General features: G+C 34.9%; 1 protein-coding gene across 1 annotated transcript in view; it reads left to right on the top strand.

Moving 5' to 3' along the window:
- WDR41 (WD repeat domain 41) overlaps window positions 1-15,788 on the top strand; it is a 42,212-nt gene that overhangs the window by 11,149 nt on the left and 15,275 nt on the right. Inside the window, exons 4-8 of the mRNA XM_019728162.3 lie at window positions 1,125-1,256; window positions 3,543-3,605; window positions 8,267-8,378; window positions 10,331-10,393; window positions 14,594-14,704. Of these exons, the coding sequence (XP_019583721.1) occupies window positions 1,125-1,256; window positions 3,543-3,605; window positions 8,267-8,378; window positions 10,331-10,393; window positions 14,594-14,704 (481 nt within the window). The remainder of the gene's footprint in view (window positions 1-1,124; window positions 1,257-3,542; window positions 3,606-8,266; window positions 8,379-10,330; window positions 10,394-14,593; window positions 14,705-15,788) is intronic.

Raw genomic sequence — 15,788 nt, 5'->3', positions numbered from 1 at the left:
GGGGACCAATAATTCATAATAGAGTTTTTTAATTAAGATTTTTCCTGAGAAGCAAATGCCAAATTATGAAAAGAAAAGTTTTAATCTTATTGAACAATATTTAAGTTATCAGTAAGTGCAGTGATTCTGAAAATGAATCAAGCGTTGATTTTTGTGGGAGACACAATTTTCCTTTCAAAATTGTCTGATTGCATGGTATAACATTTCTCATGTTTGATTTCAATAGTAATATAATAAAAAGCTTATTTTTTCAAAATATTTAAAGCTTCACCAAATTTCTCTGCGGGCTTCTCTTCTTGATTCTTTGATACTCAAATTGTTCTCTTTTGAAGTATTTATCTTCTCTTGTTAATCTGTCTGACTCCATTAGATCCTCATTTTTTAGTGGCTTTGCCTGTGGTTAAAGCAGTTCTTTAATATTATGTTCCCCACATTCATGAAATCCTGCAGCCTTGAAAAATTTGCAATTTGTTATATTTACATTGTATTTTTGAATGTTTACTACGGAAATCCTTGAGAGACAGAAGGATGGGTGGTTGGGGATAGATAGCTGTTGCTGTTAGAGAGACATGTTGTGGAGGCTTGATGAGTGGTTGCTGCGTTATTGGCTGTATGTACATATTTTTGTTTGTTTGTTGTTATTCTGACTTTTTTCCTTCCACAACTTCATAACTGTGGAGACTTAGATAACAGATACTTAGATACTGAGGACTTTCTTTTTTTTTCTGCAGATTAAATTACTGATTTTTGTGTGTGCTTATTTTATCAAATTCTTAAAATCATACGGAAAAAATATTCCTTTAAATTTTCTATAAAATATGCTAAAATAGGATTTTCTATTAGGAAATAATTAAAATTGTTTATGGTACTCTTTCAGCACCTGTTTAGATTCTGTTAGGTTGGTGCAAAAGTAATTGCGGTTTTTACCTTTATTTTTAACCCTTTAAACCGCAATTACTTTTGTACCAATCTAATATTTGATTACTTAAAGTTAAATGATAAGGTCTAAGTAATTTCAAATAGAATATATGTATTTTCTACATGGTGATTCTTCTTAATGTTGTCAACTAAGATTATTTAAGTTGTGAAATATGAACCTATTAACATTTTTATTGGTATTTCAGACGGGAGAAAAACTTTTGGAACTCAATGGACACACTCAAAAGATAACAGCTATTACTACATTTCCTTCCTTGGAAGCTTGTGAAGAAAAAAATCAACTGATCTTGACAGCCTCTGCTGATAGAACAGTTATTATATCCTTAAATCTGAAAGAGTGAAATAGCTATAGTGACCCAAGGGACCGGTAAATACATTAGTAGTCATTAGCCTCTTGAGGCCTGTCTGTACATTCCTGTTTTAGCAGAAATGATTTGTTCTAGCCTTCTTAAGACACTTCTGAAAAGTATTAGGCATCTGAAAAGTATTAGACTGGAAATAGTATGTTAAGGCTGATTATTGATGGAAACCCCATGACTAAAGCTATTCTTTCCAAAGTTACTAATATATTAGGTTATATATAATGGAGGAAATGGAGAAAGTGGGCTTAAAAATACTTATCTCAGTTTGCTTTTCTGTTTAGGGAAGTAAAGATGAGTTGGGCTGGAGAATAATTCACATTTTTTCCTCTGCTTGTTGTACAGCAAAAGAAACTTAATGGCCCCAACCCATAGAAACCTTTTGAGCATCCCAGTCTGACAGAAAAGTGAATTTCCATCTGCTTAGTGTTTAATATTTAGTATTTAAAAACAATTTTAAAAAAGTAAATTACTGCCTTTCTTTCCCACATACTTTTTGGTAAACATTTAAGATGTAACAGCATTAGTAAAATTTTATAAAGTGATTATGTGTGCCAGGCAGTGGTTTTACATATATTAATCCATTTAATCCTTAACAATAAGTGTTTTTAGTATTCTGTTTACTGATAACAAAAGCAAAGAGAGGTTAAGTAACTTGTCCAAGGTCACACAGCCAGTGTAGGGCAGAAGGCAAGCAGTCTGACTGCAGAGTCAGAGTTCTGAACCATTATATAGTACTGTCTTCATAAAATATGTTACTTGAACAAATTCAGCCCTTTAATATTTGTGAGAGGAATTGGATTTGTGAAGGCCATAGCCAAATGCTGTGGATAACTATAATCTTTCATTATTTGTATAAAAGGTATCATATATTAGCTTTAAAAAGTCTATGCTTATTTGAGAAGTTGGTTTAAATAGCTTCCAGCATCAGTGAAATAAGTTTCAGAGTAAGCACAAAGAAGTCAGTGTTTCTCAGTCTTCTATAGAACCAAGACATACTTTATGACACACGTGGAATGAGCTTATCAGTTGCAATGATTTCTAAACAGGTTTCCAGTTGGTGAAAACATTTCAAGGAAAGATTAAAATAGGGACAAACAATATTTTGTGGTGATTATAATATTACATAAAAAAGGGCATAAAGTTCATTCATATGTTTGTCAGAGTAGCTTTATTACTACTGCTCTATTGAGGCAAATATTTCATGAACTAAAGCTGGTTTTCTTTTTTTTTTTTTTTTCAGTATCAGTATAATCTCTGCAAAAGTAGAATTCAAAATGCTTTTTTTATTAGACCATTCCTAAGGTACTACAATAATATTTAGAGGAAATTATTAAAATTATTATTACAGTACAGAGATGAGTAGTTGGGACACTATCAGTATAAACTTCACCTGTAAATGGTAGTATAGAATCATTTCCTTTGCTGAATGACTTTTCTTGTTAAAAGTAATTCTAGGCTGCATTGTTGGCAGTTCCTTTTACTCAGATAAATTCTAAATTTACTCTGCTTGGGCCTTCACTATTAACTAACTTCATTAATTAAATGCTGAGGATAGATTTTTAAATTTTTGTCAAGTGATAGTCTTAAAAGTTCATATATACGTATGTATTTATATATATTATATATATATTTATTATGTAAATGTGTTCTCAGACATGCCAAAATATATATCTTACCATAGGAAATGGTGTGAAAAATTTGAAAATCATTATACCCCTTAAGTCAAACTAACTTTGAGACGTCCTCTAATTATTTTAAATATGTATGCGGGTAATAGGAATACACTGTTCCTGTCTTTTTGAATCGGGATAACAGTAGTAAATTATGCCATACACATTGAGAGAGCTTTCGGTAAAAATTCATGGATGCAATAGTTTTTAGTATAAATACTTTATGTTAAATACTTATTGGATTATGATGGATTATTTTGGAGAATAAACCTTAAAATTTAAATAGTCATGATTTTTAACGCCTGTGAAGATTCAGTTTTCAGATCATCCGTTCTGTTGGCATTTTCAAATAGTTTAATAGTAAAATTTTCTTCAAACTTATTTTAGATTGTAAGCCTACTGTGACAGGTTGATAACTCGCTATATGAATTAATTTTTGTAGTAATATAAATGCTAACTTTTATGCTTTATTTTCCACCTAAATGTGTAGTATTTATGACTTAATTATTAGAAAAGTTATAATTAAGATTTAAAAATACTGTTTAGAAATTATTTCTTAACAAAAATTTAGGTATGGAATTGTGATACTGGCAGACAGGTTCAGAAAGTATCATGCTTCCAGTCTACTGTAAAGGTAAAATCTTATGCAGATATTTTATGGTAATCTTTTTGTCTCAGAAAATACTGTTTAGTAAGTTAGATGAAATTACTTGTGTAGGTTTTAAAAATTGTTTCTTCCAGACATACCTAATAGTTATTTGCTTCTTCTAAGATAAGATTTTTGGGAGCATATATATTAAATGCTAGAATGTTTCAATATGAAATTAGAGCAGGGGGCAAATCTCTATAGCAAGATAAGGAAAAAGGTAGTACCTAGTATGTTTTTATTAGGTAATTCTAGAAAGAGATATTACTTGCAGAATGACTCTATAGCAGTAGCTAGTCTGTTTCTTTATTCTTCGAACTAAAAATGTGGAGTTATTTGTCGCTCAACCTCTGACTTCTATAACGTCATAAAGACAAGACATATCAGTTAATTCCAAAACAAAATCATACATCGTTAATTGGTTGCTGCTGTTAGATTCATTCATTTTACAAATATTAATTGGGGCTTAGTACACGAGAGGAACTCTGTTAAATGTTGGGGAAACAAACTTGGATAAAACTTGGTTACTTTGATTCCTACAGAAGAAATTACCTTAAATATTCTCAGAAAGTGCTACTGTTTTTCAATAATGTCAGCAAGTTTGGGGAAAGAAACCAGTAAAATGAGGTAATGTTTCCTCATTTGCTTTAAAGATAACTGATCTCTAATATTAAGAGATAAAACTTTTTTAAAAAATGTAAAAAGAATTGCTGTGTGCCAATAATCAAGGTATTTAATTTTTTCCCCCCAAAGGCAGCACCTCTGGTAGCCATCGCATGCTACTGTGCTGTTCTAATTATCAATTTATTAAAGTTTCTGGGGAAGAAAATGCCGTTTACTATTTGCTTGTATCTAATTTAACAATAGACTGTCTTTGAAAAAGTCATTAACGTATTGACTTGATCAAATATCTATGCTTTATTTGATCTGAAAGATGCCCCTTTTAAATCGCTTATAATATCCTCTTGCTTTCTGTCTGACATCATTAATTTTCAAATGAAAATACATGAATTGAAGGAACAGGAAAGGAGAAAACATTTAGTGTATGGGGCAAATTTCCATTGGTGAACTGTTTTGTGAATTGTTCAATAAAAAAGTATCTTATCCCAGTATGGTGAAAGTACTTTTTAAAGAGGTTTTACTGTAATCTTAATCAGCTGGATAGTTGTATTTACTCCTGCTACGTTCATTTCACATAAAAAATTGGTAAACATAGCACTTCACTCATTTTAGTTCAGTGGTTCAATTGTTCTTGAACAAATAATTTATTAAAGAAATTCAGATTCCTAATAAATATAAGAAATACTATTTTATTTTTTGAACTAGTAATGTTTTTATGGAGGTTGGTATTAGCGAGGAGGTGGTGAAATTGGTGTTTGTATTGCTGTTAAGAGTATAAATTGATGTGATCTTCTGAAGGCAGTTTGGCATTATGAATGAATCTGGAAAAAAGAAAATGATTACATGAATTGACCCAGAGATTCAACTTCTAGAATACTCTTTACAGGAAACAATAAAAAACTTGGGCAGAGATTTATGAACAGAAATGTATATCACAAATATATTTTATAAATGGATGATTGGCAGCATTCTAAATGACTTACAGGAAAATAGTTAAATTACTGTAGATATATATCCTAAAAATAGTATTTCAAAAGAATACATAAAGAGTTTTGAAAATGCTAATAAGATGTTAGGTAACAAAAGCACTATAGTATCCTCAAAAAGTACTAGCAAATCAAATCCAAAAACATATTAAAAAGATACATACTTATGACTAAGTGAGATTTATCCCAGGAATATGAGGTCAGTTCAACATTTGAATAATCAAGCAATGTAATATACTGTAGTTAGAATAAAGGACAAAAACCATGATAATAGATGCAGAAAAGCGTTTGGCAGACTCCAACATCTTCTCATGATAAAAATCGTCAATAGACTAGAAATAGATGAGAACTTCTTCAATCTAATAAAGGGCATCTCTGAAAACCCCACAGCTAACATGGTATTAATGGAGAAAGACTGACTGAATACTTTCACCCTGAGATCAGGAGCAAGACAAGGAAGTCTACTCTTGGAATGTCTATTCAACATTGTACTAGAGGTTCTGACACAGGGCAATTAGGCAATAAAAAAGAATAAAAGGCATCCATATTGGACAGGGAGAAATAAGACTATCTCTATTCACAAGCAACATGATCTATATAGAAAATCCTAAATCTGTAACAAAACTATTAGAACTAATAAGTGGATTTAGCAAGGTTTCAGGGTACAATATCAGTATACAAAAACTAACTGTATTTCTATACGCTAGCAATGAAAATGAAATTAAGAAAACATTTCATTTACAGAATCATCTAAAAGAATAAAGTACTTAGAAATAAATTTTTAAAAAAGGTGACTTGTATGCCCCAAACTACAAAACATTGTTGAAAGAAACTAAAGAAAATCTAAATAAATAGAAAGACATCCCTTATTCATGGATCAGATTTAATACGGTTAAGATTGCAACACTACCCAGTCTACAGATTGGACACAATCTCTACCAAAATTCCAGCAGGCTTTTTGTTGTTGGTGATGTTGTTTTGCAGAAATTGACAAGCTGATTCTAAAATTCGTATAGAAGTGCAAAGGACTCTAGAATAGCTAAGACAGTCTTGAGCAGAAAGAATAAAAGTTGCAAGACTCAAACTTACCAATTTCAAAATTTACTACAAAACTATAGTAATCAGTGCATTGTGGTACTGGCATTAAGATAGCCATACAGTTCAATGGAATAAAATTGAGAGTCCAGAAATAAAACCTTACATATATGGTCAATTGATTTTGACAAGGGTGCCAAGACCATTCAATAAGAGAAAGAATGGTCTCTTCAACAAATAATGCTGGGTCAACTGGCTATCCACGTACAGAATAATGAAATTGTATCCCTACTTCATGCCATATCCAAAAATTACTTCAAAATGGATCAAAGACTAAAATGTAAGAGCAGAAACTAAAACTCTTAGAAAAAATACAGGAGTAAATTCTTTGTGACCTTGGGTTAGGTACCTTAGATCTGACAACAGACACACAGCAATAGAAGAAAAAAATGCTAAATTGGACTTCATAAAAAAATGAAAAGCTTTTATGCTTCAAAAGACACCATCAAGAAAGTGAGAAGACAACCCACAGAATGGGAGAAAATATTTGCAAATTATATATCTGGTAAGGAACTTGTATCCTGAAAGTATAAAGAAATACATAAAGAACTCTTACCATTCAACAATAAAAAGACAACCCAATTAAAATTAGACGAAGAATTTGAAAGACATTTCTCCAAAGAAGATATGCAAATGGCCAGTAAGCACATGAAAAGAAGCTCAACATCATTAGTCATTAGAAAAATGCAAGTCAAAACCATCATGTCATATTGTTTGACATACACTAGATGGGTAATATGTAAATGTCAGGTAATAAGTGTTGATAAGGAGGTAGAGACATTAGAATCCTCATACATGGCTGGTGGGATTGTACAGTGGTCCACCCACCTTGAAAAATACTTGATAGTTCATCAAAATGTTGAACAGTTATCATTTGGCCCAGCACTCTTGACTTCTGTTTATTCCCAGGAGAAATGAAAGTGTACGTCCAAACAAAAACATGTGCACGAATGCTCATAGCAGCATTATTCATCATAGCCCAGAAGTGGAAATAACCGGAATGCCCATCTGTTGCTGAAAGGACAAAGCATGCTATATCCACACAGTGAAATATTATTTGGTAATACAAAGGAATAGAGTTCTGATATTAAAATTTCAGAGATTAGACAGGGTAGGACCTCTTGAAGTATAAACTGCTTGATTATTTTCAACCCTTATTATTCCAGCAGTTTTAAAAGCAACCTCACCCTCAGCCCAGGCAAGACTACCAGAACTTTTTCCTTTTCTTTATTCTTGTCTCTTGCTCTTGCCCTTACACTCACTTGAGCCGATGGGTGAGGAGGGTACTATTAAAGTGTGGACTCTGAAGGGTTCTACAGACCTAGAAACACTTTTTTGAGTCAATAATTAGGAAATATTAATTGGGAAGATACATAAAAACAAAGGTCATATTTTCCGTTTTATCTAAATAACAGTTTATTTTAAGCTTGCATCTTAATCTGTTTCTGAGTAACAAATTACCTCAAAACTTAGTTGCTGAAAACAATATTATCTCACAGTGTTTGTGGTAAGAATAGAGAGCAGCTTCGCTGGATGGTGCTAAGTGTTTCTCATGATGTTGCCCTCATCTGAAGGCTTGACTGGGGTTGGAGGTTCCCAGGCGCCTCACATGCTTGGCGCGTCAGTGCTGGTGGTTGTCCACAGGCCCCACTTCCTTGTGGATCTTTTCTCATAAAGCTGCTTTTGTGTATTTGCCCTGGAGTTAGTGATCCAAGGGAGAGGAAGGAGAAAGCCACTCTGTCTTTTATGTCTTAGTCTTATAAGTCGCACACCATCCCTTCTGCCATGTTCTATTGATTAGAAGCTAGTCATTTAGTAGAGCCCACATTTAAGGGAGAAGAATTCATCTCTTGAAGGGGAGGGTGGCAGAGACTTTGTGTACATTTTAAAACCATTAATGGATGCTTGAATTTCTAAACTAATATACATTTCACATAAATTTTGCAGTGTTTAACCGTTCTTCAGAGACTAGATGTTTGGCTGTCTGGTGGGAATGACATATGTGTGTGGAACCGAAAATTAGATCTCCTGTGTAAGACTAGTCACCTTTCTGATACAGGTAAAAAAATAAATCAAGGTAATTGTGAACCATCATTACAGACTCTAAAAACACAATGAATCTCCAAAGAGACTTTTCATGAACGAAGGTAGGGGATTTTTTCTTTTTAGTTCTGAATGTAGCCATATTTTTCTATTTCAGGTTAAGGTTTGTGTAAAATGTAAAATATATTTCCATCACAAATTGCAAGGAAAAGATAGCCCCCACCCCTTCTCCTTTTGGCTTCTCTATCCCTTCTAACAGAATTTCTCAAAAGTGGTCAAGAAAAATCTTTTCAAATATGCTCTTCGGCCATATTCCTAAACTGAGTTTGATGAGCATGTTGATACCTAGAAGCAGACCTTTATGGCTTTGCAATAACATTTTTTTCTTTATTTTGGGCGTATTGGACTTTGAATAGATTCCTAATGACCTTATTTTACAAGTGGCTTTAAGAAAAAGTTCATTCATGTGCAAACTGGCTAACAAAATTCTATTTTCTCAGTTCCGTTGACAATAACATTTTAACAAAACAAAAAAAAATCAGTTTTGACTTACATTGATATCAAGGATCTTAAAAAATAGAATATATTAAGAGTAAAAATATTTAAGTATACATGAGTAAATTTAAATGATAGTGAGTTTTCGTGATTTGGGTTTTCCAAATTACAGGGTGCCTGGTAATTAGCAGTGCTTGCTGTTAGACCTTTATCTCATGACGCGCCTTTCATAAGCCTTGCTTGATTTATGGCCTACCAGGGCTTTTAGGGACAGTTATTCTGTATTTGGAAATAAACAAAGATAATCTTAGTGTGATGCAACGGAAAGAGCCTTAAGCTTTCCAATAATATGTTCTGTGGTTCTGTGTATAAGTTGCTACTTCTGGATTATTGAGTTTCCATTATTTTCACTTCACAAATTGATAAACATTTTTTAACAAGCTATTTTCTGCATCTAGAATTCTCTTCTTTCTACACCATCCCCCTGGCACCCTCTTGGCTCTCCTATCTCCTTCACTTTTTTATCTTGAACTGCCTACTCCTTCCCTTTCTCCTCCTCTGCTGTCTCCTCTTCCTCCTTGAACTTGGGAAAATACAAAACATACTGTTAAAACAACCCTATGTGGGGAGAAGATTTTGGAGAGAATTACTCCCCAAATTACAAAAGTGTTAATCCTTTGATGGATGGGAAGGTAAAGCAAGCAAGTAGAATATTTTCAAAATTTGCATATATGTTACAAATTACATATATATGTATATACATAACACATATTTCATAATTGAAAAATTAACTTTAATGAACAGGTGTTTTGCCTACACATGTGGTTCTGAATCTAATATATCAATTCTTTCACTCTTACTGACAAAAGTAATAATTGTAACATACGTTACAGAAGTTATGGTTACCCTTAAATCATTTCATGATTCAGCTATAAAAAGATTCTCAGAACTTTATATTTAAATAAATAGGTGAAATCTGGTGAAACAGTGAATCTGATTCCAGTAATTCAAATAATTTTGTAAATGTATTGATTGATTATAAACATGCTATTTCAAGGCAGTTTCTTAGCTGTTGACTGTTGCCTAACTCATTTACTGCCAGGGAGTCCACTCAGGATTCTTAAAATTTGCATTGAGGAAAATGCCAGTTTTACGTCTTATTTGAGCTAGCCATCTTGTAAATGGTGATGGTGATTATCTTAAGGGATCCCTGGTAAATAAGTTCACCACAATAGTACAAATGTTCAAAGAGTATACCCTACCCTTAATAAATCAATAATGTCTTTCACCTACTTTTCACAAAGTAATTTTCCGTGTGTAAGCAAGCAAGGAAGTGTGATATAGCAAATTGTGTGTGCTTTATTGTTACTGTTCCCTTTATGGGAAATGACTGACATAAAACTGAGAATGTTTTTATTTTTGATGTAATCCATGAGGAAAGTAATTTGACCTTTGTTTTATATATTTTTGAAGGGATCAGTGCTTTGATTGAAATACCTAAGAACTGTGTTGTGGCAGCAGTTGGCAAAGAACTGAGTGAGTATGACTCTTTTTCTCTTTTATTTCTTTTTTTTTTTTTAATTTTGCACTAGACTTGTATACACATTTTGGAAAGACTAGTATTTTATTTAAGGGACATCTGCCCCTGCCCCAGTATTGGTCTCCTGGGATTGTTGAAGTGATATGAAGTCTTAGACCTTTTTAAGATGTTGGGTCAGTTTTTGTTCTACACTTGGTCTAACATAGTCAAGTGGGGCAAATTAACCCCACTTTTCTTATGCCAGAGACAGCCATTTATATTCCACAGTCCTCTTTGTTGCTGATTTGTACTCGTATACTTCTTTAGCAAAAATTTTAACCACATGGAACAACTGTCAATATTCTGGGAACTAAAAACTTGAGTTGGGAGGGCTGGAGAAGGATTATTTCGGGAATTCACTAAGGCAGGGACTGTGGAGTCTTTGCCTCAGGAAGCCAGAACGGGCCCATTTTTTGGGGGGGAGTTTATGCCATTTCCCGCAGAGTAGTGGGATAGCAGAGGGAGACGTAGCAAAAGGAATTTTGTACATGTATTAATTGAGTATGGACGTGCTATTTGAGGGCCACTTTTGTAGCTGTTGACTGTTGGCTAACTCATTTGCTGCCAGGGAGCCCACAGTAAAGAAAGCCTTTTGTGCTCACTGCCTTATGAGTGAAGTTTGGATGCCAAGAATTGATAGAGTACACATGCTTCTTAAAAGCTGCTTTTTTTTCTTGAAGAATTTTCCTAATGTAGCCCATAGGGCATTTGGCGTGTGACACTTCCGGGGACCATCCCTGAGATTTGCTGTGACCGTCAGTTGGCATGTTTGCAAATGCCAGTGAGACATGAGCTTACTGTTCAGCATTTATGTATTGACTGCTGTCTGCAGGCATCACTGCTGTGCGGTGAAGCTTTCTTGCTTCAACTGACCTTTCCGTGTGTCATCATGTCTGAGAAGTAATTTTCTAGACCCTGTGCTTATCCTTTCTTTTCACAGAGTAGTTTCTAAAGATATTGTAATTGTCTTTATTTTTTTCTTTTTCCTTCCTTGCAGAAATTCAGTTTTCCCATGTTCTCCATTGAGCTTAGCTTTTCTCTGCCTTCTATTGCTGAATCACTTTGTGTTTTTCTGGCTGTACTCTAACTCAGTGTATTAGAATGACCTGAAAGGCTTGTTAAAAACACAAATTATTGGGCCTTACCCTCCGAGTTTCTAATTCAGCAGGTCTGGAGTGGGGCCTGAGCTCTGCATTTCTGACTGGTTTCCACATAGTGCTGAGGTTGCTTGTCTGAGGACCATACTTGTGAGGACTGCTGCTCTAAATATTTTGATCCACTTCTTTCCACCTCACTACTGTTGAGGCTCTTATTTCCTTTCTTGCTTGGAATATTGCGGTAAGTCTCCTAACTTATCTTCCTTCCTCTACTTTAGTGCCTCTCGAATGCCTCCCCGTCCTTTAGTTTTAGTGCATCTCAGATACATTCTTCAGTAGATGTTAGAGGGATCTATCTAAAATGCAGGCTACTCCCCTGCTTAAAAGCTCCAGTGGCTTCCTGTTACCTACAGCAGTCGTTTGTAGACTCTCAAAAAATCTGACTTCAGTACAAAACTTCAAGTTTTGGAAGATCAACATAGAGTTGCCACATTTTTATTTTGTTTAGTAACACTGATAAAAAACAAAAACAAAAAAAATCAAACAAGCTATCGTTTGCCTTCCTCATTTTGTAAAAATTACTTTTTTAACAACAAAGCATGAAGATTGTGATCTCAAAAAAAAAAAAAAGAATAGGACTTTAAATTGAATATATTTACTTTTATGTGTTCCTTATGTTTTCTCATTTTTGCCTCAGAGGAATGAAATCTTTGCCCTAGAGGACCAGTGTAAGCTCACCACCAGCCCAGACTTTTCAGCATAATCACATCAGGCCCTCCCTCCATCATCTTCCTCCTGCCGCCTTTGAGTCCTGGATCACTTACTGTCGATACTGAATTGCCTGGGATTCCGCTCGCTGGGTGTTTCTCATCTTCGTGCTTGAGTCCTGCTGTCACTCTGTGTCAGGCTTGCCGTCCTACTCATTGTCCTCTTGGATGGCCCTGATTCCTACTTTTTAAGAGCTCAGCTCCAGCATCTCTTTTTTTGAGAACGGAGGCTTGCTTACCTAATACCTCCCCTCCCAGAAGGCTTTCCACTATGTTCTCATAGTACTGCATCTATCATTTCACTTACTACTTTAAAACAAGACTTCTGTTTGCTTTTTGTTCTCTCCTTGCTCCTCCCTTCAGAATGTGAGCTCCTTGGCAACTGGAACTTTCTCATTCATCTTTCTGCCAACAGATGAGAGATTTTTATTGAATGGATGAATTAGTGAATTCATTGAAAAAAGGAAGACATGAACGTTGGTTTTATTCAGAAAACAATTTATAAAAAATACATAATCTTAAAAATGGAGTTCTGCATTTTACTTAGTTTTATCATAAAACAGACATATATTACCATTTTTCCTTATGTAAAAATAAATTTCATTCGCGTAAATGGAGTTTGTTGTCTGTTTCCATGACCTAGTTTGTGCCCACATCCTTGGTTTTACATGTTGCATTCCAATTTCTCTTTTTCTATGTGTGGGTTCCTTTCAACAGGAATTACAATTTCTGTGTGCACGAGCTACGGTGACTTTGAGGCCTTACTAGCTAAGCTAGGCTGTCCACGGTGAAACCTCATTCTAGTTCAGAAGTCCAGGACTTTTTTGTTTACTTTCTTTTTTAGAATTGATTATTGCTTCTGCTTTGTTCTCTGATTTAATTCATATTTGTTCTATTGTCTTGAAGTTCTTACATAGGTGACCCTGTGAATACTTGTTAGTAGAGGTCATATTTGTGGGCTGATTGAATAGTGTCACATTATCTTTAGTACTTGGTGGTAGTTCTTTGTAGAAACCTATTTTGTAGGTTTCTTTCTTGTCAGTATTATTTCTGTTAGTTTGACTAAACAATACGCTGCTTTTTATTGCACAATCAATCTCAAGACCTTTGGTAGTATTCCAACCAATGTAGATTCAACAGAACTTTGATAAGTGTCAGGAAGAGTTCCCTTTGTATTGACTGAAAGCCATTCTTCTGACAGCCCCAGTTTGAACGTAAGTGACTATCAGGATTAAATAACTGGGCTAAAATATTGTCTGTTGGTAAAAATTGTCCAGAGACATAGAATGAAATGTGGCATGACCTATTTTCCAGAGAGGAATGTGAGAAAGAAGAGAGACTTTAGTAATTAGCCACCACTTTGGAAAGGATATGATCTCTGAGACCCTCCCATTTCTCAGGCATTAGTCACCCTAATCTGAGCCTCCACAGCACGTGGTCGAGGGGCTTATTATAATACTTAATATATCAACTATAATAAGCATGTTTATAAGTCTCACTACCACTCTAGACTGTGAGTGTCTCCGGGTAATGACTGGGCCTTATTCACATTTGTATCTAATTTCTTGGAACATAGTAGATGTTTAGTAAATGTTTGTTGATAGAGTCCCTTCTGTTGATTTGTTTTTGGGTTTGTTGTATTGATTAAAGTTAGGATTTATGTTAGTTTAAAGCTATTTATTAAAGTCAGATAATGAGTAAACAACATGTTTAACATCTACTGTAGTCAAAAGAACTGTATGGCACACAAAAATTATAAGGCATATTCTGTTCAGAGAATTTATAATTTAATGGTATGAGCCTAGGTATCAAGAAAAGTTTAAAAAAAAATAAAAGCAGCTGCTGAAGTCTTCACTGACTTGAAGTTAAACATAAATTTGTAGCTTATTTTTAGCAATATTCACTGACCTGGGACTATGAATAGAGAAAACTGATGGTGGAGATGGTTCAAGGTTGTGGTCAGTCACTGGCCAGGGAGCGAGTGAGGCAGGACAGTCAGACATGCGCTGGAGCCCTAGAAAAGGTGAGACTTCATGGGTGGCGGGGGGCTTAGACGTTTTAATGAAGGAACAGAGTTCTAAGGACACACTCACTTGGGATTTTAGTCGATCATTTGAAACATTTCAAGTATTTGAAATAAATATTTTAAAGTAGTATTAGTAAGGCTCTCTTAGAGATGGGTTTTCAATATTTTAGACATTTCTAACTTAACGAAATGCTGGCTTTCTGAGCAGGGATAGAATTTTATCTTCTTTGTCCATTTAAATAAAACTATATCTGTCTTTCCATTTAGTTATTTTCAGGTTGGTAGCACCCACAGAAGACTCACTGGAATGGGATATTCTTGAGGTTAAGCGTCTCCTTGAGCACCAGGATAATATTCTCTCCTTGGCTAAGATCAATGGTAAGCTCACTGTGTACATGTTTATATTGTGAAAAATTTTGTGGTTGTTAACAGCCTGTTACGAACTTCAATCTGGTTTTGTTCTAGGATTTCTAGAATTGTCATTGTTAAAATAAAGCTTAGATTAGTAGGGATTGGCAGTTATACTGTGAGGTTCAAGCCAGTTTCATAGATTGGTAGGAGAAAATTTAGGCACAAAGAGAAAAGAGTGGGGCAGAGAGAAGAGACGATGGAAGAGAACAGCGTTATCTCAGGCTCTGTGGGATCACTGTCATAGGCTGTAAATAGTAATGCTTAGGTGCACTGTGGCATTTTTGGCAAATGGTTCTGGCTGGTTCCTCTTCTATAGACCACACAGTATGATAGTATGAGTATATAGCGAGTTACACACTTACAGTCGAATGACCAGGATCCAAGCCAACTGTGTTCATGATTGAAGACTCAGAAAATAACACCAAACAAAGGTAAAGGTCTACAAAAAAATGGGTCATATCTGCCCTTCCTCCTGGCTGTGAGTTTTGACTTCCCAGAAATCCTACTTGGCTTCATAATGAGTTTAATTCGTGTCTCCTGTGAGCTAAATCTGACACCAGATGACAGGATAGGATCCCACACCACAAATCCTGAGATTTAGCTAGTTCACTTTCAAATAAAGTGACATCTTCTGTCATCAGAGCTCTTCTGGGTGATCTGTGTTCCGAGGTCAGATGAGAGGATTCCTGGTGGCTTCAGTTGGACTGTAAGAGGGTCCTGTAAGGATGCTTTGAATATGAGGTAGTGGGAGGACTGGACTGGACCCCTGATCTGAGACCTGGGTTGGCTCTTAGACAGGAGGCAAAGGGAGAAAAGGGCATAGAGTCGTTTGTATGCCTTTCAGTCACTTGTATGCCATCATTAGGTACATCAGTGAGAATGTCCCTCCCAGTTCCCAAATCCTCCTCCCTAATAGCCAACTTCTTGTCCAGCCCAGCTGCAGTCTTTCTCAGGATTAGAAGTGTCTATGGAGATAGAAGTAACAATGTTGGGAGCACCCCTTTATTTTTTTCTGGGGGCTCTTTTTCCTCTACCCATGGATGGCAGAACA

This window comes from Rhinolophus sinicus, chromosome 3 (assembly GCF_057876585.1).
Source record: "Rhinolophus sinicus isolate RSI-liver-muscle chromosome 3, RSI-T2T, whole genome shotgun sequence".
Classification (NCBI taxonomy): Eukaryota; Metazoa; Chordata; class Mammalia; order Chiroptera; family Rhinolophidae; genus Rhinolophus; species Rhinolophus sinicus.
This window is presented reverse-complemented; position numbering and strand designations above follow the sequence as displayed.